This window comes from Emys orbicularis, chromosome 3 (genome assembly GCF_028017835.1).
Source record: "Emys orbicularis isolate rEmyOrb1 chromosome 3, rEmyOrb1.hap1, whole genome shotgun sequence".
In the NCBI taxonomy this organism is placed as follows: Eukaryota; Metazoa; Chordata; order Testudines; family Emydidae; genus Emys; species Emys orbicularis.
The window spans coordinates 41,676,969-41,701,905 of NC_088685.1; the positions used below are offsets into that span (position 1 = coordinate 41,676,969).

Consider the following 24,937-nt stretch of genomic DNA (forward strand, 5'->3'; position numbering starts at 1 on the left):
GAGAAATTTACAGAAAAGAATTACACAAAGCACTGTAGGCCTATCGTTGTCATGGGAACTTCATAATTTGCAATTAAGCTGAAATTTGGGGAAGAAAACAATTATATTTGTCATTTGGTGCTCCTTGTAGACAGTGCACATTTTCATACAACTTACATTTATTTTGATCTAGTTAGATAGATTTATTGAAATTTGATTGGAAGTGAATCATTATGCATGAGCAAGATTTTAAATTAAAATAACTCTCAGAAGCAAAAGCATTCAGAATCATCAGTGGATATGCAATGCCTTACCTCTGATAAAAAACATGCACATAGCTCTTCAAATCCATAGGCTCTTCCATAGTAAAATTGCTATCTGGGTTTAAAAAACAAAAATGGATTTTAGTTGAGATTGTTCTTCAGCTTCTCTTCCTGAATGAAAGGAGGAACTTGGGAGGGTGTTTTTCATGCTGTTGTGAAGAGCAAAACAGACAACACCTGACACGCTATGCCTTAGAATTACATTTAGAAAGACTGTCGAGGGAAACAAAACTAACTCTTCTCCAAGAATCTAATTCTGGTGGCAATGGGGAGAAGGTGGGAAATGAGTTCTGGTGGCAATGGGGAGAAGGCGGGTGCTAGTTGGCTAGTTACAGTATCTGATTTTCAGGGAGAAAGACTCCTCTGCCATTGCAGTTTGTAGAAGAGCCCTTCTCAAGAGAATAAGTGAAGTTCAGTTTTCATCTGATCCAAGCCCTTGGCATCTTTCTCTGCTGACTGCAGCATCTCCTCTTCTCCCTGTCTCTGAAGGCAGTTCAGTTAGGGACCTTATTGTTAGATGTTTGCTTTTTTAACGGTCTTTCTCCCTGCTTCCCATGTCATTAAAAGAGCACCCTGCTCTCAGACTCTGTCCTTATGCAGTAAGCAAAAGAAGGAACATAAATAGATCTTAATTTTAAAATCTCATTTAACACTTTTTTTCTTTAAACCCAGACTAGGGTATTTATTTATAACTTTCAAAAGTTCCATGGCATCTAGACCCCCATTTAAAATGGAGGCTTCATCCTTCGCTTGTACTATTGTGCCTACATACGTGTGCTTCCATACCTAGGTTTTAAGGAATTGAATTCAGAGCTCCCATTTTAAGTTCTTGCTTTCTATGAAATACAGTTCCTTTTTTTCCTCATTGACATGTCAGTGGAATACTTCCATCGACAGCAGTAGTGTGTAACATTAATGGTAGAGGCTGTATGATTTCTTTAACGTGTTTTTACCTTCTTTGAGCTTTCCTGCTGAACACACTGGATTTATGGTTATACATAGCAAGTACACTAAAAAGCAGGTGTTTATGAGCTTTATGAACGTTGTCTTTTAAGATATTTACTAACCTCACTATCCAGACTTGTTCAGGACTTTGTGCTTACTGCAGCTATAGCATTTCCTTCTGGTAATTGTTATTATAGGTTACAAAAGAGATGTTAGCATTTAATCATAACATTAACTCAAATCCTGAGTTTTCAGCAATACAAGAGCCTCATGCTGAGGCTAGGCTCTCAATAACAGTTTTAAAGCAGGACCAGATGGCTCAGTGGGATAGCATTGACGGAGCCTTTCAACTTGAAGTCACCAATTTAAACCCTGACCAATCCAGTATTGATCAAAAGTCAGTGACTGAAAATGCCATATGCAAAACAAACTGGTGCTCTGTCAGCCATTCCTCCAGTGTCACAATTGACTGTATCTGCTGAGAATTGGGTGTGAATTACACTCTCCTCACCTAGAACAAGGAAGCTTGCTCTGCTGCTGTCCTTCTTTTGTGTATATGTGTGTGTGGGGGGGGGGGGGGGTGTTTTGTTTTGTTTTTTGTTTGGGGGGGGGAGGGCATGGGGGGAAATGAGACATCAACCTTGTATCTTCCCCAATAACTAAATACAGTACAGTAAATGTGTGTGTGGCGGGGGTGAGGGGGAGTGATCCAATTTCTGATTTTTCCACTGTTATGAAAGCTTGCATTTTAAAGTGCCAAATTTAGGCAAGCCTTTGATAGGATATTTTAGATTTGTTGAATTTAATCACTGAAAAGAATTATGCATGGTAAAATACTGAAGGTATGACTGGCATTTTAGGCATGCTTAGTATATGGTTGAGTATTTGCAAGATATATTAACCAAAATGCACATAACTTTAAAACACACCCTGTCTCACGTTCCTTCTGAATGCTGTTGCACAGGGATCGGCAACCTTTGGCATGCGGCCCGCCAGGGTAAGCACCCTGGCAGGCCGAGCCAGTTGTTTACCTGCCGCATCCGCAGGTTCGGCCGATCGCGGCTCCCACTGGCTGCGGTTTGCTGCTCCAGGCCAATGGGGACTGCGGGAAGCGGCGCGGGCCGAGGGATGTGCTGGCCGCTACTTCCCGCCGCCCCCATTGGCCTGGAGCAGTGAACCGCCGCCAGTGGGAGCCGCAATCGGCCGAACCTGTGGACGCGGCAGGCAAACAAACCAGCCCAGCCCACCAGGGCCGTGTGCCAAAGGTTGCCGATCCCTGCTGTTGCATTTTATGTTGGTACAGTGAAATATAAGAAAATAGTAAAATAACCATAGCAGGGAAGGAGTTCTTAAAAACTACATAGAAGTGTGCATGTTGGTCTCCTTACAGCTCAAAGCATGGAAATTAGGATGTGGCCCAGTTTATATAACTAATACATTTTGACAATTTTTGTTTTCAGTTTTCTGTCATCCTTCTCCTGAAAGTAATTTTTCAGAAGATAAAGGAAATGTTGAAATGGAAAAACTAACAGAGCATAGCTTGTTGGCTATGATTTAGAAGCAGCATGGGGATCAGCAATAAAAGTAGCTGCTTTCACCTCTGTCTCCTGTTACAATTTATGCTGTCACACAAGGCTCTTTGTCCACAGTTTACCACTTAAGCATTAAGAGTGTTAAATCTTTAAAACTAAAAAGTAATGCTATTGAAATTATAAATGACAAACAATACGTACTCCTTGAGAGTTTCTCCCAAATGGATGTATGTGGCAATCCCCACTGCCTTTTAAGCCTCTTGGCATCCACAAGAAAGGGCCTTTTCCCCACTACAAATACAGCTAGCTCCAACACAAGAACTATGTTGTTACTGGTTCCTTCCAGTCCATGGTATTTGTAGAGGGGAAGAGCCCTGAGTTTCCTGCCGTAGATTCCCAACAGATCTGAGGAACAATTTGAAGTAGCTTTCAATGACTTGACCACTTCCTCCCTTGCAGAAGAGGAAAGGAAGTAGCACTGAAGCTCTTTAGAACTTGAGCCCACTGCAGAAGGAGAATCTGATTCTGCAGCATTTTCCACTTGTAAAGTTCCACATTGCTCCTGTGCTTACTCTTTTAAAAAAAAATGTTACACCCTGCCCCCCCCCCCCCATAGTTAATACTAGAAGGGGAAAGTGGAGGAGGAGGGGAACAGCTTGGAAAAAAAAGAAAACAAACAGATGTCTCCAGTATTTCTGTTTCTTCACGTGTAACCACGTTTGTTGTAGGGATTGTCTTGCTGAGCACATAGCTAGCACTAAAGTGAGAGAAGACAGGAAAAATAATTATATAGGGAGGAAGAAGAAAAAAGAAACACAAGTTGTGCTACTGTACAATTCTCCAAGAATGATATTGCTCCAAAACGTATTGATCCACCAGCCGTGTTTGATAAACAATTGGTCATTCGGATTGATAAAATGTAAATGCTGCTACTTTTATTTAGCTGTCTCTACAGTTTTCTCTCCATTTCCTTTCCCCAGTCACTTTGCCTTAAGAGTGTTAACCGTACCGCATGTGGGTTTATGCTTTTGTGTGTGTGTGTGTGTGTGTGTGTGTGTGTGTGTGTGTGTGTATAAAGCCAATATTGTAATGTATGGTATCCAAAACTGAAGCTCTAATTACAATTCTTCTCCCATTTACTTGTGTACTCTCTCCTCTCTATAAATGATCTGCCCAAAAGTGAGTTAAGGCATATCACTAAAATACTAATTCATACCCATGCCATCTCTGACCTTTAATGCGACTCCCACCATCACCACCACTGCCTTAGCACTTCTCTCTTTCCCTTCTAAGCCATTCAGAGTGTCATTGCCAAAATTATGTTACTTGGTGGTTGATCAGACCATATCATTTCCCTTTTTGAATCACACCACTGGCTTTGCCTTGGCCCCCATATCAAGATTAAACCTCTCAACCTTGCCTTCAGAGTCCCGCACAACTGTCTGCCTAGAGATCTAATCACTTACTGTATTCCCCATTCTCTCTTCCAGTGCCACCAGCCTTGCAAACCCCTACTTTCCATGCTGCACCTGTTCATGGTGGGTCATCCCTATTCCAGTGTGCAATCACACCTTCCCCATTCATATCCATCATAAAGGCCCACATTTTCCTTAAGGCCTAAAGCCAGGCAAAATTAGATTAGAGTAAAGATCTAAGGTAACTATTTCCTCTGCACCACCCAGTGCATCTTCTCTGCTTTCTAGGTTGTAAGCTTGCTGGAGTACAGGCTGTCTCTGTCCAGGGCCGGCTCTAGGATTTTTGCCGCCCAAAGCAAAAACAATTTTGGCCCCCCCCCCCCATTTTTTAATTACCCCCACCCCCAGCCCCGCCTCAACTCCGCCCCCTCCCCAAATCCCCAGCCCTGCCTCCTCCCCCCAGGCTCTCAAGCCTGGGAGGGAGAGCAGCGGCGCGCGAAACAACTGTTTGAGAGCCTGGGAGGGAGGGGGAGACTCCGAGTGGCCACGGCGCGGGCGCCACTTCTCCCCCTCCCTCCCAGGCTCTCAAGGAGGGTGAGTAGCGGTGCGCGAGCAGCAGCAGCAGCGGAGGTGAGCTAGGGCGGCCGGGGCACATTTTTAGGGGCGGCATTCTGGCGCCGGCCATGCCGCCCCTAAAAATGTGCCGCCCCAAGCACCAGCTTGTTTTGCTGGTGCCTAGAGCCGGCCCTGTCTCTGTCTGTTTTATACAGGGCCAAAAGCCCTTGGGACAAAGGGAGAGGGAATGTGGAAAAGCTTGTTCTGCTATGATTTCTTGTTTGTATCGTAGTAGTGCCTAGGAACCCCAATCAGGGCTTGGAGCCCCATTTTGTTGCTATATAGGTACTGTGTACACATAACAAGAGACGGTCATTGTCCCAAAGAGCTTACAATCTAAGTAACTGTATGTTCTTGGCAATTTTTTCTCTGTGAGGGCCTTGTAGGCTTTGAACCAGAGTCCCAAAAGGCCAGTGACTTAAAAACTGGTGTAGTCAGTTGCCCAGCTACTTAATTTGTCTTTTTAAAATGTAAAATTGAGGTGTGAATTCTTGCAGTTCTTTTCTTTTAAAATCAATGCTCAGCAGCTTTTTGTTTTTGTGGGTATTTTTTTTAAAGGAGAAAATAACCTTTTCCCCTCCTCTTAATTTCACTAGGATACAGGGCATCCCTGCACAGCCAATGATCCAGACACCTGTTTCATGCCAGTTTCTCCGCAGCACTTCATTGATCTCTTCAAATTTTAAGAGGTGCAATAGCCTTGTTTTTGTTTTTGGTCATCTTTGTGAAGAATCATGCAGTATGTATTATGCTTTGTGTGCAATATCTTTTTAAATGTACTTCATAGTAAAAAGGGATGTCTAGGAGAGAGGGGGGCAATTGGAGAGGTGTATTACAAATGCTATTTGTGTGCAGAAATGAACTGAAGAGGGATAAATATCTCCAAAGAAGACACATTCTGTAGAGATGTCTACGAAAGGCTCTTTTGAATCCAAGAAAGAGTACATTTTTAGTCCTGCCTTTAAGTCCATTTTGTACTGATTTAACATTTCATTAAGGCTATTGAGACTTGGGGGGAGAGAGTTGTTGGAAGGGCTATTCTTGGAGTGACCAAAAGCAATTTGTCTTAATCCTTCACTCTTTTTATGCCACCATTTTCCAAGTACTTACATACAGTTTGCACATTTATAAATATTCATCTGATTCCTTTTTGGACTCCTTCATAAATATCAAGTCAATTACCAAGGTGGCGTTAATCATTGTGAGTTTGTGTGTGAATAAAATATAGAGTTGTGATTATCTGTTGTTGAACCTGTTATGAAGGAAACCAACCTCTGTACATACATTATGCAGAATATTTATTTTTCTTAAAAGGTATTTTATTAACCACATCAAACCTGTTTTTAAAGACATCCTAAATAGTATGGGAGGCTGTTCAGTGGTTGCTGAAGAATGATGGGTTTTTCCAGTGGTAGCCACAGTCTTTTATTTTTATTTAATTTTTATTTTAAGTTAGGTGTTAAACTATTGCAGAAGGACTTTTAGACATCCTCGAGAAAGGACACATTACTGAGCTTTAATGCAGAAAATGAATACAGTGTGTTGCTAGGCCTCTAGTACAGTGGTGGTATTACATTGTTCTAGTAACGGAGGCTCTGAGTTGGAAATTCTTTGCATTAAAAGGCAGCTTGTTGATCTGGAGCACCTTCTGCTGACTAACCCCATAGTGACATGAATTCTACAAGAAGCTACCTTCTTATACCTTGTAAATTACAGAGGAGGGGAGGGGGCGCTGTCCAGAGTTAGGAAAAAATAATTAAGTTGTTCACAAAGTTTTTTGGAGAGATCATTTACCAACTGTGTAATGTAAAGACAAAATACAAAACATATTATATATATCACTGCTTGTTTTCAATCTAGTTTTGTACACAATGTAATAAATCATGTTTTACCTATTATTCTTTAGCAATTTCTTTTGCATTTAGAAATGAGTCCGTCTGAATTTATAGCACTGGCTTCTGTGTCCATCACCAATACAGGTTAGCATTTGCTAACTGAACAAGAAAAATGTATATATCTACTGTTCCCATATCATTTTTAATTTATTTTAACAGAGCCAGAACTTTAGCACTAGTGGATTGTGCAGGAAAGAGAGAATATTTAAGTGCTTGAAAAGAAAAGTTAGCTCTTCACAGTAAGTGAACTATTGGTCCCTGGATTTAATACCGATGACATGTCCTTATCAATGCAGATGTGAAAGGTCACAAACCTTTTTGCCCTAAAGCTTAAATAAATAAAAATCAGATGTTGAGCTCATAAGACTCCCTCCTTGATGCAGTTGGTTTTGGGGTTGTGTTGGTGTTTGTTTTGAGTCTACATTCCAAGCATCCCAAGTAAAACGTTAAAGAAACTGAATCTGATGGTAAAGAAGCAAGGTTTACTATTTTTGCATTTACTGGATTGCTAACTGATTTTATTGCAAGTCTTGTGACATGTGATGTTTTCCTAAGCCCCAGCTTCTGGAGTCAGGTGACTTGTGTTAGAACCTCAGCTTTCATTAAAATTATGTTTCTATCCTTAGAGTTGTGGAGAAAAGCTTGAAAATGGGACCAAAAAGGTTCCAACATCAGAGGTCAAATAAGAGTCCTCAAATAGATTTTAAAAAGAAATCTCATGATTTGTAAGCCAGTCTCATGAGTGGGGGGGGAGGGCAGGGGCTCACTCATGATTTGTGAGCACTTGGGGTTGTCAGTGTAGTTAGTGGCTCTCAAAGCTCTTTACTCACATTATTGAAGCTTCACAGGCCTGGGGATGTAGTTGTTAGCTTATCCCACATTTTACAATTGGGTCAACTGTAGGCAGAGAGAGGTTAAGTGACTTGTCCAAGGACATACAACATGTCCGTAATAAAGCATTAGCTCTTGCTCCCAGCTATACCCATTAACCAATGATTCTTTCATCAGGGGTTGGTCTAGCTACCTTCACTTCAACATCTACAGTCCCCCCTTGGACAGATGATGGCATGGCTGCCTCTGCTGCCGATCATACCCTTTTTCATATTTAATTTTGTAGTGGTATAACCAGTGCTCTTCAACAAATACCTCAATACCTACAGGAGATCAGTAACTGGCTCAGACTCCATCTGCCAACCTTGAAGTGATGCTGGTTGGCAGAGGGAAACACATCGAACTCAGGTTCACTTCTCTCTCCTTCCATCAAAGACATCTGCTCCGATTTGCCAGAGTGCTGCAAACTCTGACCTGCTTGACTCATTGTTAAAGCTTAAGGATCAAGGAGCATGGTGATAAATGTTTTCTTCCACCCTCTAGGACAGTATCTGCCTAAAATTCTCAATCCATTCAATGCTTCCAGAATGGATTGTTGTAACTTGCTGTACGTGGGGCTGAATGTGACACTGGGCGGAGACGCCAGTTGGTGCCAAATGCAGCTGCCACCTCCTCTACAGGACAGACCACCATACATACATAACCTTTGGGCTCCGATTACTCCACTGCACCCGTGCCACTTCCCGCAGCTCCCATTGGCCGGGAATGGCGAACCGTGGCCACTGGGAGCTGTGAGCGGCCGTACCTGTGGACGCTCAGGTAAACAAAGTGTCTCGGGGCCCGCCAGGGGCTTACCCTGATCAAGCTGCGAACCAAGTTTGGGAACCCCTGGATTTGCACATTAGCATAAATTATAACAAATGTGTGCTCTGGCCTCTGGAGCATTGCACAGTAAATATTTATTAAATGCTTCACTGTACTTGACCTACTACAGTACTGCACAGATTGTCTGAGCTCGTGCTAGGTGGTTACTTTGTCTAGTGCTGTCAGCTGAGGTGCCCCATGCGTTACAAACATTGAATAAATCTCACACTCATAGGTTACATCATCACTAGTGCCTGTACACATGTTCATGCATGTGGTTGTGCCAGAAGCCCACTACTTTCCACCGCTAAATCCTGGAAACACGTAACTGCACGTAAGTACGCGTGAGTAAGTTACCATGCCTGAGGGGTGTATGTAAGGACCCATCGTGGGCTGGGTGGATAGAGGCAATGGGCATGGACCTGGTTCTGCATTTCAGTAGTCCTCCAATACCCACAATGCACTGAACTCTTTTCTGTCTGTCCCTTACCCCATCCATAAAGATCCCTGTTGCCCCATTTTCACCAGTAGGAGCAAGCTGTGCTGACCCCACTAGAACAGTTCTCCACTGCACTCTTTTTACCAGTACACATGAACATGGAGCCTGTTCTGAGAGCAGCCAGCTGGCCCCCAATCAGTGTGGTTGGGGTACAGCATCCTCCACAACTTCTCCTGGAGCAAGGCTGGTGGATGTGGGCAAACAGCGGACTCTGGCCCAGTGCTGGGAACACATCAAGCATGTGAGGCTCTTGTACAGGAGAGTAAAGACTCCAACAGTCACGCTGGGAAGGCTCCTCGTTCATACCCCTTCTACGATGAGCTGGACCAGGTGCCGTCCAGGGCTGCCAGTGCAGAGCCTGAAGTTGCTCACAACCCTCCACCCCCGCCGCTGCCCAACCCTGCCAGCCTCATTGCTGGGATGCCAATGGAGACCAGGATGAGGTGGCAACAGGGACCGTGGAGGAGGTCCTTGAAGACTTACAGGACGCTGAGCATGTGATTCTGCCCCCTCTACCCAGAGAAGCTGGTTGACGAAATCCACACACATCCCGCCCCCGACAAACCTGAACCACAGCAGGACCTAAGGCTGGTGAGTTAGAATGGACTCCCTCACCCTCCCTGCCAATATCCCCTCTTGCTCTGGTGCTACAGTCCTGATTTTAAGTCCAACTCCCCACTCCACTTCCATCTTTACAGAGTCCCTGAGCAAAACCCAGCAATAAATTAATGATTTTACTGGTTGCCAGTTAGCCCTTATTATGCATTTTGCAAAAGCAATAAAGCAGATCAACAATCTCTGTTCATTTTTCAGCCAACATGCAGGCAGTGATGGTCCTGGTTCTGTGTGATTCAGAGGAAGAGGGAGTGGGTTTAGAAGAATCCCAGTTGGGGATGGGTCATTATAGAAAACTTATAGTGGTTTGTCTAAAGTTAGCAACAGCTGTCTTTTTTCCCTTGGAAGATTATACAGTTTCATTTCTTCTCCCAGCCACACCCGATCATGCTGTCCCCTTACAAACAGAAACCACACAAGAATGGAGGCAGAGGTTGAGGTGATGGATGGTAGGTAGGCCCAGGAAGGAGAAGGGAACACTTTTCGGTTGTCTGAGGAAAAGTTAGTCATAATAGTCCTCTCACTTAGACTCAGGAATGGTAAAAATTCTGTTGTCTTCTGTCATTACCCCACACTGAGACATGCTGCACGAAATGGGGCTGAGAGCAGGATCCTAACTGGCAGTTGCATAAACACAAGAGGGTGTCCCTTTGCAGTGAAGAGGCAAGAGTGACCTGGTGCTGACCTGAAAGGTCAGGGAACAAAAATAAAGTTGTACTGTGTCTTTTTCTGTTTAATTCAGCGTTGGTAGGCAGGCACAGGGGCAAGATTTTGTGGTGATGCCAGGGTAGATGAGAGGGGGTGGGCATTGTTCATGGTTCATATTACCCTTTCCATCAAAGCTCTGTATGCTAGCTGAGAATATAGTCTATTTCCAATTGACTTGCCTCCAAGTTCTAGAAGCATATTCCAGCAAACTTTTGGTGTAGCAGAAACTCCAGCTGCATCTTGAGCTTCAATGGAAGTGCAAATCGTTTTGGTCCATTGTTTGTAGGTGACCAAACCCCTCCATTCAGCAATATGTAGAGGGTTGCCTGTTAGTATATAGCCTGGAATAGAATTTTGATACTCCGATACTAATATGTGTAAACAAAGGACAAAGACACAGCAATGTTGCTTATGCCTAGTTAGATGGATTTGTTAGTACAATGGGAATAGATAAGAGCAGTTAAAGTGTTACTCAGAGCACACTTTAAGATTGCCTCAACCCCTATCTCAAAGCAAAATCAAGAAACCAGTCGGGAGGGGCAAAGGGACTTGGGGGGAGGTATAAAACACTAAAAGACCAAAGAAATGCCTGTCCCTGAGCACAACCTCCCTCCTTACCCCTGCCATGGGGTACAAAAGAGGTGGGATGAAGACCCCAGACCCAAATGGAACATGACCCTAAGTTGTAAGGGCTGGGACTGTGGGCGTGCATTTCCGGTATAATTATGCCTCCTGAGGAGGAGGGATGAGTCACTGGGAAACAAGGCTCTGCAGCGTCAGAATTATGGAACACGTTTGCTGGAAACTAACCCCAATAAACACTGCATTGTCTACACTTCGGCCTTCTGCCCGCATGACAAGAACCAGGGGAGAGTGTGAAGGGAAAGCCCTCTAACATTGCCCCTTAGCAGAAACATCTCTCTGGCATAGGTTTCCTCCACAGAAGTGAAAAGCCACATCTCTTTTCAGCCTGGGTACCTTGAAAACATGCTACGTTCCCCAAAGGTTGCCCAGCCTTTAAAAAAAGAAATCGCAAACTGGTAACTTGGAGGGAACTGTCACCCCCACCCCACCCCTTGAGACACTATGGAAATTTCATAAAACATTAGTACATGTATCTTACCCTTCATAGCCACTGCTCCTTCCTCATGGGCTGCAAAAGTCTGAAAATCCAGGGTAGTCTAACACCCGCAGCTCTGGAATGCTGAAAAGTATCAAGATTGTGGCCTTCCACAGCAAACTTACGTGGGGGAATTTCTTGGCTTCTTCCAAAGGACAAAAAATAATACTACCCTTGTCTTTGGACTGGCAGGATGTCTGGCTCCCAAGAGGGAAACCATTCCACCAGGTGGGCAGGAGGAGCACCGCAGAGGGAGGAGAAGCTTGGAGGACCTGTTCATTGGCATGGACAGGAGAAACCAGGCTCAGGCTTTTCAGCAGGAAGACACACTGATGCATCAGTTCGTAGATCAGGTTGCACACCATAGGAAACAGGAGCATGCCATAATGGAGAGACTGATAGACCTGGGGACCTAATGCGTTTGAGGTCCACTTGCTGCCACGGCCACTGCGTCTCTCCATGAATCACCACCTCCTCCCAGTCCACCCCTGAGCAACCAGGAGGAGCCTCCAGGATTTCCAGGACCACACCCCCCACTGGCACCCTAAACCAGGAGGAGAACAATAAGCCAGAAGGACTTCCTGAACCCCACCAAATGCCCAACCCCCAAACCCCAGACAGGAGATGTCTCTGTTTGATCCCAGTCATTCCCCCCTTGTCGGGCAAGGGCAAAGAGACAGGTACAGAGACATTAAAATTTGGCTGTTGTTCATGGAGTCAGTCCTGTTATGTTTTGCTGGTTTACGTTGCCTTTTAAAACTATTTCAATTACCCATTCCATATAGTACTTTTAATAGATGTTATACTTTTCTTAACTTGTGTTAACTCCTTCTTCACTGTGATGAATGTAAGATGTTTTCAGGTTCTGGATTGGGTCACTTGAATCACAGCACGTGAATTGGAATAGTGTAACTGTCTGGTGCCATCACAGTGCAACACAATTTTGTCCATCCCACAACGACAACTCCCGCCCGCTCCTCCCCTAGGTTAGGAAATAGCCACAGTCTGAAGGATACAGGGGAGGAATGGGAAAAGTGTGGTTAGTGTGATGTGCTTACAGAGAGCACTGCTAGTTTTAAATCAACAGAACTCACAGTACTAAAAATAGGTAGAGAAATATCTTTATGGCTTGCTTCACATGCAGGAAAACAAAGCACAGTCCAAGTAACAATACAGGCCTCTGCCATTACCCTGTGATAAACAGCCCTTCTCTCCCCCGCCTTCCAAACTCTGAGCTGTTTCAGTTCTGGGATTAGTGCTCCATAACAGCCACTAAGTGCAGGTAGCACTGCTGTAAAGAATAGTTTAAAAAAGGGTTGGGTGCCCACACCACACTATCCCCATAAAGCAAATGTTGATAAGGTCATTAGGAGAGATTGAGTGCTCCCGATACCAGAGGTTTGGAAACAAGTGTGAAAAGTTAAGATGAAAACTCTCCACAATAACTGCAGTACAACTCACCCACCACCCTGCACAGCACTAACACAACGCTAAGATGATAACACAGTAGAGATGCCCTGTTATAGTCTGTGATTTGTGAACTATCACAGGAACGAAGGGCTAATGATCTCCAGCTACAAGTGAACAAAACCACGTAGCCCCACAAGTATGTGCCAATGTTCCATCATGTGTTTTTCCAGCAGCTGCGTAGTGGGTGACACTGTTCCTCAGCACAGGTCATCCTCTGCCTCCCTGCTGTGCCAAGATATGTGCACATATGGCATCTCTGATTTCCCTTGACTTCTGGGACCCAGGACCAGCATGCATGTGGGTGAGATCTAGCTTCCTGTACAGAGTTTGTAAACCCAACTTGTCCTGTGCCCACACAAGAGGCAAGTACTTCCTTTTACCTTCACAAACATTATGAAGAGTGCAGGGGGCAACAGTTATATGAATGTCATTGGCCACGCTGGCATCCAGACGTGTGTGGACAGCACCACTGAGATTTCAGCCTACAAAACTCATATTCCACAATCATTCTGCAGCTATTGAGTTTGTAACTAAATTCCCTTTTTCCAGATTCAGTTATGTTGGGGTTTCACAAGCCAAGTTAGGAGCAGGTATGCAGGATTCCCCCAAAATAACAGTTGGCACAGACATGCTGTAGAGAACAATATCATTTGTGAGACGTTAAGTTCCTTCTTCAAGTACAATCCCGATCTCCTCAGCACCCTGGCATCATGAAACTTTCCAGTGTTTCCCACGATGGAACTGATGAAACTGCCTCTGTGGTCCACTAACCCTTGCAGAGCGAGTGAATGGTAACCATTTAGGTTCACATACTCGCCCCTTTTGGTGGGCACAGTATTGGGATGTGGGCACTATCGATGGCAGAGTTTGGAAACCTGCTCCTCTGTAATTGAGCTATTAGTTCTGGAACTCTGCTTATGGCAACCACCCATGGGTAGATCAGTGTTAATTGTCTTGCAAACCTGCACAATCCTGACCCTGATGACAAAATTTCCAACCCTGAAGTGGTTTGCACTAGAGTCGTGGTGCAAGCCCCTCACACAGCTCCATGAAGGTCTGGTTCCTCATTCAGAAGTTCTGATGCCACTGCTGGTCATTCCAGGGGTCAGGGACGGTGCTCTGGAACAGCTCTGGAACAGTCCCTGGGAGGATTCCTTCAGTGTGACAGACCCTCTTAGGATCTCACTCTTTCACTAGGGTAAGCCACTTGGCTTCATCGCCTCCTTGGACCGAACCTCCACACCTTCATCACCCCTGCTTCACACAGTGAGCTCCTGTCAGTGAGTCCACCTCAGATGGGCACCTGAGAGATACTTCTACACTCAAAGGCAGCAATGCCCCCAGCCTTCAGCATCTGCAGTGACTCCCAGCCAGTGTTGTAAAAGCAGTAGGGTTTATTAGATGTCTGGAACACAGCCTAGAAAGTCCTTGGTTAGCATAGAGAAAAAAGTTACAGCATGGTCCATTCTGGTTACCGAGGGTCTCACCCAAGCGGTGTCCATCCTTGGCTCCCCCTCTGTCCTCTTTATTCAAATTCCCAGGCCAGTCCCCGCCTCAGTCCTTTGTTCCCAGCTGGTCAAACACGGCAGGCTTCCTGCAGAGGGGTGGACCACCCATAGTCTTTAGTTGCTAGGTAGCAAATGTCCTGGAGGTTGGCTTTGCCACTGTCTTCATGGACTCTCCAATGACATGGGCCTCAAACTCAAGACACCCAGATATCAGTTACGCCTGCCTGAGAGTAAACAGCCTTTTCCCACCCCTTCAGGTGGAAAATGCAGGATTATAGGGGAAACTGAGGTACACAAAATTCATACAAAATATTTACAAAAAAATTCCCACTCTGTAACAGCAGGGTTCCAAAATGATGTGATCCCACTACACCGTGCTGGTTCTCCTGCACCAGAAGCAACGGTCCACCCTGGGCAATACCAGCATTCACCATATCTACCTTGGGAACCAGATGAATTGTCATTCACCCTCAAAGTCAGCCTCCTTGGATGTGTCAATAATTCCAGCCAGCATGTTGCCGATCACCTACTCCGCTGCATAAACATTTGTCTCGCAACAGGAAGCAGGAGCAAAACCAGATCATTATCCAATTGCTATGTCTTCCACCCAGTTTGGCAGGAGGGACATATGAGCAGGAACTCTCATAAGCAAGTGTGTGAAGGTCGAGGGAGGGAGGGGGAGACAGTATCAACACCACAAAGCAAAGAAGTTCCTAGAGTGTCTCCCTGTGATGCACTAAACCCTGGGATACCATCCCTGAAATGGTAGTGCTGATGTCACATAATAATAGTGACAGCATGGACGCAGGTATACATATATATGTAGTGTTATACCCATTTCTAGCACAACATATGTGGACAAACTGCAGGAGGAAGGGAACATGTGTGAGCATGCATACGATCAAGTATCCAAGCATGCGTGCCTGTGTAGGCGTAGCCATAGGGGGAGGTATGATACCTATTTTAAAGATGGGTAAACTGAGCCAGTTAGTAGTTGAGGTGGGGCAGTAAACTAGAACTCCCAGCTCGCAGTCCAACTCTTGGGCCATGCTGTATCTCCTACATGTCCTTTCTCTTGTGAAGCACATATACTTGTCTAATTGTCTTTCAGTCATTCTGCTAATAACACTTAGCTAACAAATGGCTTTGAATGTTTTCCCCAATTTTGTTTCTGTATAAGTTCTGTTTAAAATATGATTAAAACTTGCTCAGGCATCCATTTCTAAGGGATTATTGCACTTTATGGGTAATTTTAACTTTCAGCTCTAAAGCTGTGTAAAAATCCCTGAGGCATGCACAAACTGTTACTGCTTAATTCTGAGCTTACTTAAAGTTGGACGTATTTAAGCTTTATATAGTCTCTTTCCACTTGAATGGTCACTTTTTCTACATTATTTAAAACTAAGTAATAATGGAGGAAATGTAATTAATTTGCCAAAGTCATACTTCTCTGTTCCCATACAATGATCAGATTGTGGATCAAAATTCCTCATTCACAAAGCATTTTTTCTACTTTGCTTTAATACCCTTTATCCTGACAAGCATGGGGCAGTGGCTGTGATTCTCAGACTTTTTCCTCCTGGGATCCACTAACACCACAGACTCTTTTGTATACACTCCCCTTCCTAAAGTGGATTACACATCTGCCCTGCAACAATATAATACGTTGTGGGCTAGATGAAAAAGTAATATCGTGGCAGTAGCATGGAAAGAGAAGAAAAACAAATTTGTTTTAATACGATGCTTGCTGCTGTTTAGGTATATCTCTCATTTTGTACCTTGGCTGTTTTTCCTATGTTAAATGTATGGTATTAGGACTGATCTTCTCTCCCTGCCAGGGAGACCATCGCAGGCTTTCCCCTTGATGGAAGCCACCGAGACACTAACAGTAGCAGCTACCAATACTGACTGGTGTAACCAGGGCTGTGCCAGTCCTGGGATCAGACTCAACAGACCCTTCCTGGGCTCCAGAGTCAACAGGCTGTACCTAGGGGTGCCTCTTCTTCGAGTGCTCTTCAGCATCCTTGCCGCAACTCGGTGCCTTGCCTGAAGATTTCAAAGGCCCCAGCCTGGAGTCCTTCGAAGACTTACCAAATATTTTCTTCAGTACCAGTAAGGGTGACCTGCTTATAGACTCAGCTAGACTAGCCTGACAGAGTCAGATGTTCTGAGCAGGAATGTTCTGATGGAGGGCAGCGCACAGGCTCCAGGAGGAAGTAGTTGAGCCTAGCAGCCTTAGCCTTTTTGGAACAACGTTTCAACCCTCTACCAATGTGATATTTGTCACCTATATGTGCCTCCCCCAGACATTTAAGGCAGCTGGGGTAAGGGTCACTCACTGGCATAGGTTTGCCACAGGAGTGACAGGCCTGGAAGCCAGGAGAAAGCAGCATTAGTCTGGAACCAGACCCAGTACCCAAACAGGCACTGGAGACCGAGCTTAGTTAAGAAATGAACTAAACTTACTCTAGTCACTAAACATGTACAAAAAACACTACTCTAGGCTAAACTAACATGACAGGTACTATATAGACACAAGAAGGGAGGGAAAACTTGCAAATGCAAAGACTATGGGTCCAACAAACATCACTGGCGGTAGGAAAGAAGTGAGGGAGGCCTGGGAAGCATGACCCTTTATACCTGTGTGCAGTGGGGTGAGGAAATCAGAAGGCGCTCACACTGCTGAAGGAAAAATCTCTTACAACTGTGCATGAGGTGCACACACACCTGCAGTGGAATGGACATGCAAACACTCAAAGAAGGTGGTAAACTACCCTGTTAAATGATTTCACTTGGCGTGTAAGAGAGCCTGTTTGGATATGCGTTTCAGCCTGTATTGCAGCTCTTTCTGAAATATGGAGAAATGGAGTACAATTAATATAAGATGACATTGTATCAATAGAACATAAAAAGAGCAATCTCCAATTTTACATTCTCTCTTGCTCCCATTTCCTTACTCCTCACCATATCTTCATTCGTTCCTTATGCCAGCACATCTGCTCCATCACTTGTCCTTAACATTCCTTTTTTCCTCCACACCTAGCTCCCACAGTGCTACACGGGTGATGAGTTCAGGGCCTCCACCTCAGTCTCAAATATTTGAAATCAGCTGTCAAATCAGGCCACCCACTTTCTATGGGCCTTATTCACCACAATCTATGTAATGTGCCATTCGTGCTGGGTGCAGTATGGCAACACATCCTACATGAGAACACTATCAGAGCTGAGGAGACGAGCAAAGAACGATGGCTCAGTAGGAATGGTGGGGTTTGCTTTTTTGTTTTTAGTTTGTTTTAAAGCAAAGAACTGATCCCTCTCCCTCCGCCAACATTCCCCTCTCTTCCCTTCTCCATCCCCACAGTGCAACATTGGAGGGAAGATTCTCAGGTTATAGCAACAATATTTTTACATCCTGCAGATGCACATTTCAGTTAGCACTTCTAGTAAGTTAGATTTAACAATTTCATAGAATCGTAGGACTGGAAGGGACCTTGAAAGGTCTTCTAGTCCAGTCCCCTGCACTCAAGGCAGGACTACGTATTATCTAGACCAGTGGTTCTCAAACTTTTTGTATTGGTGACTCCTTTCACATGGCAAGCCGCAGGGTGCAACCCCCCTTATAAATTAAAAACATTTTTATTGCTATTATAAATACTAAATTTATAACCCTATAGTTTAAAATGAGTTTACCTTCTCTCACCACTATTAAATTAAGACTAAAACACACTGCTATCCAATTATTGTTATAAGCAGAAAAGTTTTAACTACTTAGTGTTTAATACTACAAGGGCCACAAACACGTTGTCAATATCACTTTTCACAACAGATTTACTAGTGCAGACTTCGCAGCAGACTTGCTAGCAGTTGCTCTGTTTCGTGCATGTATTCGCAACCCCCATGCAATAATCTCATGACCCCCTGAGGGGTTGCGACCCCCCAGTTTAAGAACCCCTAATCTAGACCATCCCTGACATCACAGGTGCCCACCGGCAGCCAAGCTCCCCCTCTTCTCCCCCCACTCCCACCCGTGGCCCCTGCCGATCAACTCCTCCCCCTCCCTCCCAGTGCCTCCTGCACGCCATGGAACAGCTGTTCCACAGTATGCAGGAGGCGCTTGGGGGGAAGGGGAGGAGCAGGGATGAGGCACGCTTGGGGGAGGGGGGAAAAAGAGGCAGGGAAGAGGCGGGGTGGGGGTGGGGCGGGGCCTTGGGGGAAGGGGTGGAGGTGGAGCCTGGGGCTGAGCAGGGGTTGAGCACCCCAGGGAAAATTAGAAGCCAGTGTCTATGCATGACAGGTATTTGTCTAACATGTTCTTAACAATCTCCAATAACAGAGATTCCACAACCTCCCTGGGCAATTTATTCCAGTGCTTGATTACCTTGACAGATTGGAAGCTTTTCCTAATGTCCAACCTAAACTGCCCTTTTCAATTTAAACCCATTGCTTCTTGTCCTATCCTCAGAGATGATCAAGAACAATTTACCTCCCTCCTCGCTGTAACAACCTTTTACATATTCAAAACTGTTATGTCCCCCCTCAATCTTCTCTTCTCCAGACTAAACAAATCCAACTTTCTAAATCTTCCTTCATAGGTCATGTTTTCTAGACCTTTAATCATTTTTGTTGCTCTTCTCTGGACTCCCTCCAATTTGTCCACATCTTTCCTGAAATGTGGCGCCCAGAACTGTACATGATACTCCAGTTGAGGCCTAATCAGCACAGAGTAGAGTGGAAGAATTACTTCTCATGTATTGCTTACAACACTCCTGCTAATACATCCCAGAATTATGTTCGCTTTTTTTGCAACAGTGTTACACTGTTGACTCATATTTAGCTTGTGATCCACTGTGATTCCCAGATCCCTTTCCACAGTACTCCATCCTAGGCAGTTATTTCTCATTTTGTATGTGTGCAACTGATTGTTTCTTCCTAAGTTGAGAACTTTGCATTTTTCCTTATTGAATTTCATCCTATTTTCTTCATATCATTTCTCCAGTTTGTCCAGATCATTTTGAATTTTAATCCCATCTTCCAAAGCACTTCCAACCCCTCTCTCTTGGTATTGTCCACAAACTTTATAAGTGTACTCTTTATGCCACTATCTAAATCACTAATGAAGATATTGAACAGAACCAGACCCAGAACTGATCCCTGTAGGAACCCACTAGATATGCTCTTCCAGCTTGACTGTGAATCACTAATAACTACTCTCTGGAAATGGTTTTCTAACCAGTTATGCACCCACCTTAGAGTAGCTCAATCCAGACTGTATTTCCCCACTTTGTGTATGAGAAAGTCATGCGAGACAGTATCAAAAGTCAAAAGATATACCACATCTATCACTGCCCCTGTATCCACAAGGTTTGTTACTCTGTCAAACAAACCTATTAGGCTGATTTGACATGATTTGTTCTTGACAAATCCATGTTTACTGTTACTTATCACCTTATTATATTTAGGTGTTTGCAAACTGATTGCTTAATTATTTGCTCCATTATCTTTCCAGGTACTGAATTGAAACTGAGTGGTCTGTAATTCTCAAGATTGTCTTATTTCCCTTTTTATAGATTAGCACTATATTTGCCCTTTTCCAGTCCTCTATAACCTCTCCTGTCTTCTATGACATTTCAAAGATAATTGCTAATGGCTCATATCTCCTCAGTCAGGAATTTATACTTAAATTTCAAGCAAATTACATCTATTTTGATACATGTTGCAGTTTTATATAAAAATCCTATTTATTTTGCAGTAAAGTTTTACTAGATCTGTAGTATGAATTTTATAATCCTTTTAAGAATTTAGGGAAATGAAGGTCCTCATCCTATGAAACAACAGTTTACTTCCTAATGGGAAGTGATACTTGATTTGTTTCCCTTTGTTTGCCTCTCTCATATGCTGGAATGCAAGTTATTGTCTGAATGTTTAAAAGATAAACAGTTTACAGGAGTCAACCCGAATGTAAGCCCATCTGAAGAAAGGGTAGGTTACTTATCTGTAACTAAAGGTTCTTCTAGATGTGTGATCTTTCTCTGTATTCCACTGAGAGTTATGCGCATGTGCCATGCGCCCAGAGCCAGAGCTTTTGAAAGTAGTATCATTCGGTGGTCCATGCATGCGCCTTTTATATTTCTTCATGGTTTCTCGAGGCGATAAAGGGCAGGGCAAACCACCAGCATCTCCAGTTCCTTCTCCATCACAGACCTATCAGATCCGCAGCAGAGGGGAAGGAAAATGGGATCCGAATACACATAGGGACCACACATCTCGAAGAATCTCCAGTTACAGGTAAGTAACTTCTCCTTCTTCTTTTTCTTCTTCAAGTGATGGTCCTTATTGCAATTCCACTCAGGGTGATTGACAAGCAGTACCTAGATACAAGAAGGATGCGAGGAAAATGATGGAACCTTAGAACAGAGGACCATTGTGCTGAACGAGGCATCTGTCGGGGAATCACATACTAGAGCATAGTGAGAGGGAAAGGTCTTTGCCAAACTCCATGTGGCCACCTTGCGTATGTCCGCAAGTGACATGTTGTGGAGCACGGCTATGGTTGATGCTTGTGCTCTTGTGGAATGGGCTCATATCCCATCTGGTGGGGAATGCCCTGACAATTGATAGCAGCGTGTAATGCACCCTAAGACCCACTTAGAGATTCTCTGGGTGCAAAGGGCGTGTCCTTTAATTCTCTCCACTATGGTGATAAATAGCCTGGGAAACTTCTAGAATGGCTTTGTACTTTGTAGGTAAAAGGCCAGGGCCCTACGCACATCGAGGGAATGAAGCCACCATTCCTCATTCAAGGCATGTGGTTTTGGAAAGAAGGTTGGCAGATGTATGGGTTGGTTCAGATGGAATTGGGAAACCATCTTTACCAGAAACTTGGGATTCAGTCATAAAGACCTTGTCCATATGGAACGCGGTGAAAGGATGGGGGGGGGGAGGGTTGTCACCATGGCTCCCAGCTCACCAATCTTCCTCGCTGAGGTAATGGCAATAAGAAAGGGACCTTCATGGAGACGAGAGAGAGGGCAGGAGGCCAGGGTTCAAAGGGAGAGTTCATTAAACAGGTAAGGACTAGGTTGAGATCCCATTTGGCTGAATGGGTGGATATTTATGTAAAAGGTCCTTCCAGAACCAAGTGGTCAAGGGGTGGGTAAAAATTGAATGCCCTTCCACTGGCGGATGGAAAGTGCTGATAGAGCTGAGAGCAAGTCCCAGAGTTTTCAGATGGAGGAAATAGTCTAAGAGCATGGGGATGCCCAGGAGGTGAACCATGTTCATTTGGCCTGATACGATCACTTCGTGGAGTCCTTTCAGCTACTGGAGAGGATGTCTTGCACCACCAATGAGCATTCTCGTGTCCATTCAAAAATCATGCTGTCCGGTGTAGCATCCATGGATCTGGATGACAGTCTGCCGTTGTGTTGTGTCAGCAACTCTGGAAATGGCTACAGCAGGAGCGGAGGTTGTTTCAACATGTGAAGAAGAAGAGGGAACCAAATTTGGGAAAACCAGAATGAGAATGACTGTCATTTTCTCCTGCTGGAGTTCGTAGAGGGCATGGGGTAGGAGTGGTGCTAGCGGAGAAGGTGCAGTTTGTCCTGTCTGACTAAATCGACAACCAGAGCGTCACCCAATGAGTGGGCACCGAGTCCTTCCCTGGAGCAATACTGGGTACACTTGGTGTTGCTGTGAGATGCAAAGAGATCTCTGATTGGTGTACCCCAGTGACCAAAGATGTCCATGATTATAGTGTTGTACAACTCCCATTTGTGGTCGCTTGCAAAGTTCCTGCTGAAAGAATCTGCAATCACATTCTTGGTGCCTGACAGGTAGGCTGCTGGCAAAGGATATGTTGTTTGATGCACCATTCCCAAAGGTGAATCATCTCCATTACAGCACTGGGGGCCTCATTCCCCCTTGTATGTTTATGTAGTATACTGTGGTGGTGGTAGCTGACATGACGAGGACGTGGTGATAGAGGGTAGTTGGTAAGAACACGTGGCATGCTTTGCGTACTGCCCAAAGTTCAAGAATGTTTATGTGCATCCTGGCCTCTCGCGTAGTCCAGGTGCCTTGTGTCATGTGATCTCCAATGTGAGCACCCCAGCCTGAGAGTGACACATTCATGATGACTGTCATGATCAGCAAGGATGAGAGGAAGGACATGAGCAGACTTGATCTACCATCAAAGAGAAGAGATGACCTCTGGTGAATATTGAGTATGATGTCCAGTGACTGGTACATAAGGGAATAGACTCTTTGCAATCATAGCTGTAGACAGCAAAGGTATATGCGGGCGAAGGGCATGACGAATGTGCACACTGCCACGTGACCTAGGATGGAGAGTCAGGTCCTGGCTGAGACAAAAGGGTTGGAGGTTATCAGGCCTATTTGGTCCAGTAGTCTGTTCTTTGACAGATAAGCTTGTGGGGGAGGTTGAATTCCAGGGACTGAGTAAGGTGCAAAGTTGATTTTTCAACATTGATGCTCACTCCTATGGAGGAGAGGAGTAGAAGAAGCTGGGAGATTGATGCTCGAGCTTCCTATTTGGGCCAGACTGCCAGCAGCCAGTCATCCAGGTATGGGAAGACGAGGATTCCCTGATGTCATAGATGCATCGCTACCACAGCGAAAACCTTTGTAAAAACTTGTGGGACAGTGGTAAGGCCGAATGGGAGAACCTTGTATTGGAGGTGTCAATGCCCCACTTTGAACCTCAGGAACTTTTTGTGGGTCGAATGTGTGTCAGTATGGAAGTAGGCATCTTGCATGTTGAGAGCTGTAAACCACATGCCCTTTTCTAGTGAGGGAACGATGGCTGCAAGCATGACCATACAGAATTTCGGCTGGCTAATTGAGCAGTTGAGGTGTCAGAGATCCAAGATTGGTCTGCATCCCCCTTTCTTTTTGGGTACCAGGAAAAAGTTGGAATAGAACCCTATGCCCCGAAAGGCTTCAGGGACTGGCTCTACTGCTCCTCTCTATAGAAGGGAGTCTACCTCTAGGTTAAGAATACTGTTGTGAGAGGGATCTCTGAGGAGGGTTGGAATGGGATATGTGGAGGAGGATTAGTCATAAACCTCTAGTGTAGCCACATCGAACAACGTCCAAGACCCCCTTGTCCATTGTTATAGCTCTCCAAGCCGGTAGAAAGTTTGAGATGACCCCCAAAAGGTGTGGCAGGTAGAAGCACTGGTGTACAAAGTGGTTGACAGCTCTCTAGGCATCATTTTTGCAATGACTAAGTGTGTTCTGCAGAGGTCTGCATTGCCGGAACAGGCGGACAGGCTCTGTGTACCTGAGGGTGCTTCTGAGGAGGTTCATAGGCCCATTGGTGGTAGAAGTGAGGAGTTCTATAGCATTGGACTGGTGGTGGGTGATAAAGTTTTCTCCTTGGTGCTGGTATATATATGCCTAAGGTGGCTCTGGAGTCTTTTAGAGAGTGAAAGGAACCATCAGTTTTCTGGTCAAAGAGGTGTGATTCATCAAAGGAAAGGTCCTCAGTTGTGTTCTGCACATCTCTAGGGAAACCTGAGGAGTGTAACCAGGATTCCCTCCTCATGACAATTCCATTCACCAATACACGCGAGGACATGTCTTCTGAATCAACTGCAGCCTCAAGTATAGACCTGGCAACCAACTTGCCCTCTTGTAAAATTGTTTGGAATCGAGTACGATCTGGCAGAGATAGCTTATCTGCAAATTCCTCCATCAAGCCATAGTTTATAAAGTCATACTTGGCCATCAGTGCCAAGTAGTTAGAGATCTGGAACTGTAGTCCTGCCAAGGAGAAGACCTTTCAACCCATGAGGTGCAGTCTCTTATCCTACCTGTCTGCCGAGGTAAAGTGTGGGTGGCGTTTGGATTGCTCTGACACAGCCTGTATCACCAAGGAGTTAGGTGGAGGATGTGAAAATAGAAATTCTGACCCCTTATGGGGGGACATAGTATCTTTCTTGACCCCCTTTGAGGTTGGCGCGCACATGGCTGGGGTATGCCACACAGTGTGCACTGATTGAAGAATGGCCTCATTGATTGGCAGAGTCACCCTTGCCAGTACTGATGCATGCAGAATGTCTAGTGACTGATGCGGACTGTCTTGCATCTCTTCTAGTGGATCTCAGGAGCACTGGCTATCATCCATAGCAGCTCTTGAAACTGTGAGTAGTCGTCTGGTGGAGAGGAAGGTGTCGGTGACACGGCAGCATCTGGAGACAATGAAGGGAGTCTCTCTGGATTCGCTGGTACCATCAGAGTTGGGCTAATCATCTAACCCCATTTCTGAATGTCTACCAGACAAAGGTTGTGGGGGCAAGATGATGGAGTCCTCCCGAATTGAACAGGACCACTCTGAAAGCGAATACTGAGGCATAAGCTCCACTATGACCAACCCACAAAAACAACGAGGAGTCTAGTGGCACCTTAAAGACTAACATTTATTTGGGCATAAGCTTTCGTGGGTAAAAAACCCACTTAAGTTTATGGCCTCAACCCAAGAAAGCTTACGCCCAAATAAATCTGTTAGTCTTTAAGGTGCCACCAGACTCCTCATTGTTTTTGTGGATACAGACTAACACGGCTACCCCTCTGATACTTATGACAAACCCAGTTGATC

The 24,937-nt window shown here is 44.8% G+C and overlaps 1 protein-coding gene across 2 annotated transcripts in view; it reads left to right on the top strand.

The window, feature by feature from the left end:
• The window catches only part of FBXO25 (F-box protein 25), a 73,822-nt gene extending 67,117 nt beyond the window's left edge, over positions 1-6,705 (top strand). For both annotated transcript variants that reach the window (XM_065400978.1, XM_065400979.1), the window contains one exon: positions 5,406-6,705. In XM_065400978.1, the coding sequence (XP_065257050.1) occupies positions 5,406-5,495 (90 nt within the window). In that variant the 3' untranslated portion in view covers positions 5,496-6,705. The remainder of the gene's footprint in view (positions 1-5,405) is intronic.
• The last annotated feature ends 18,232 nt before the right edge of the window (positions 6,706-24,937 follow it).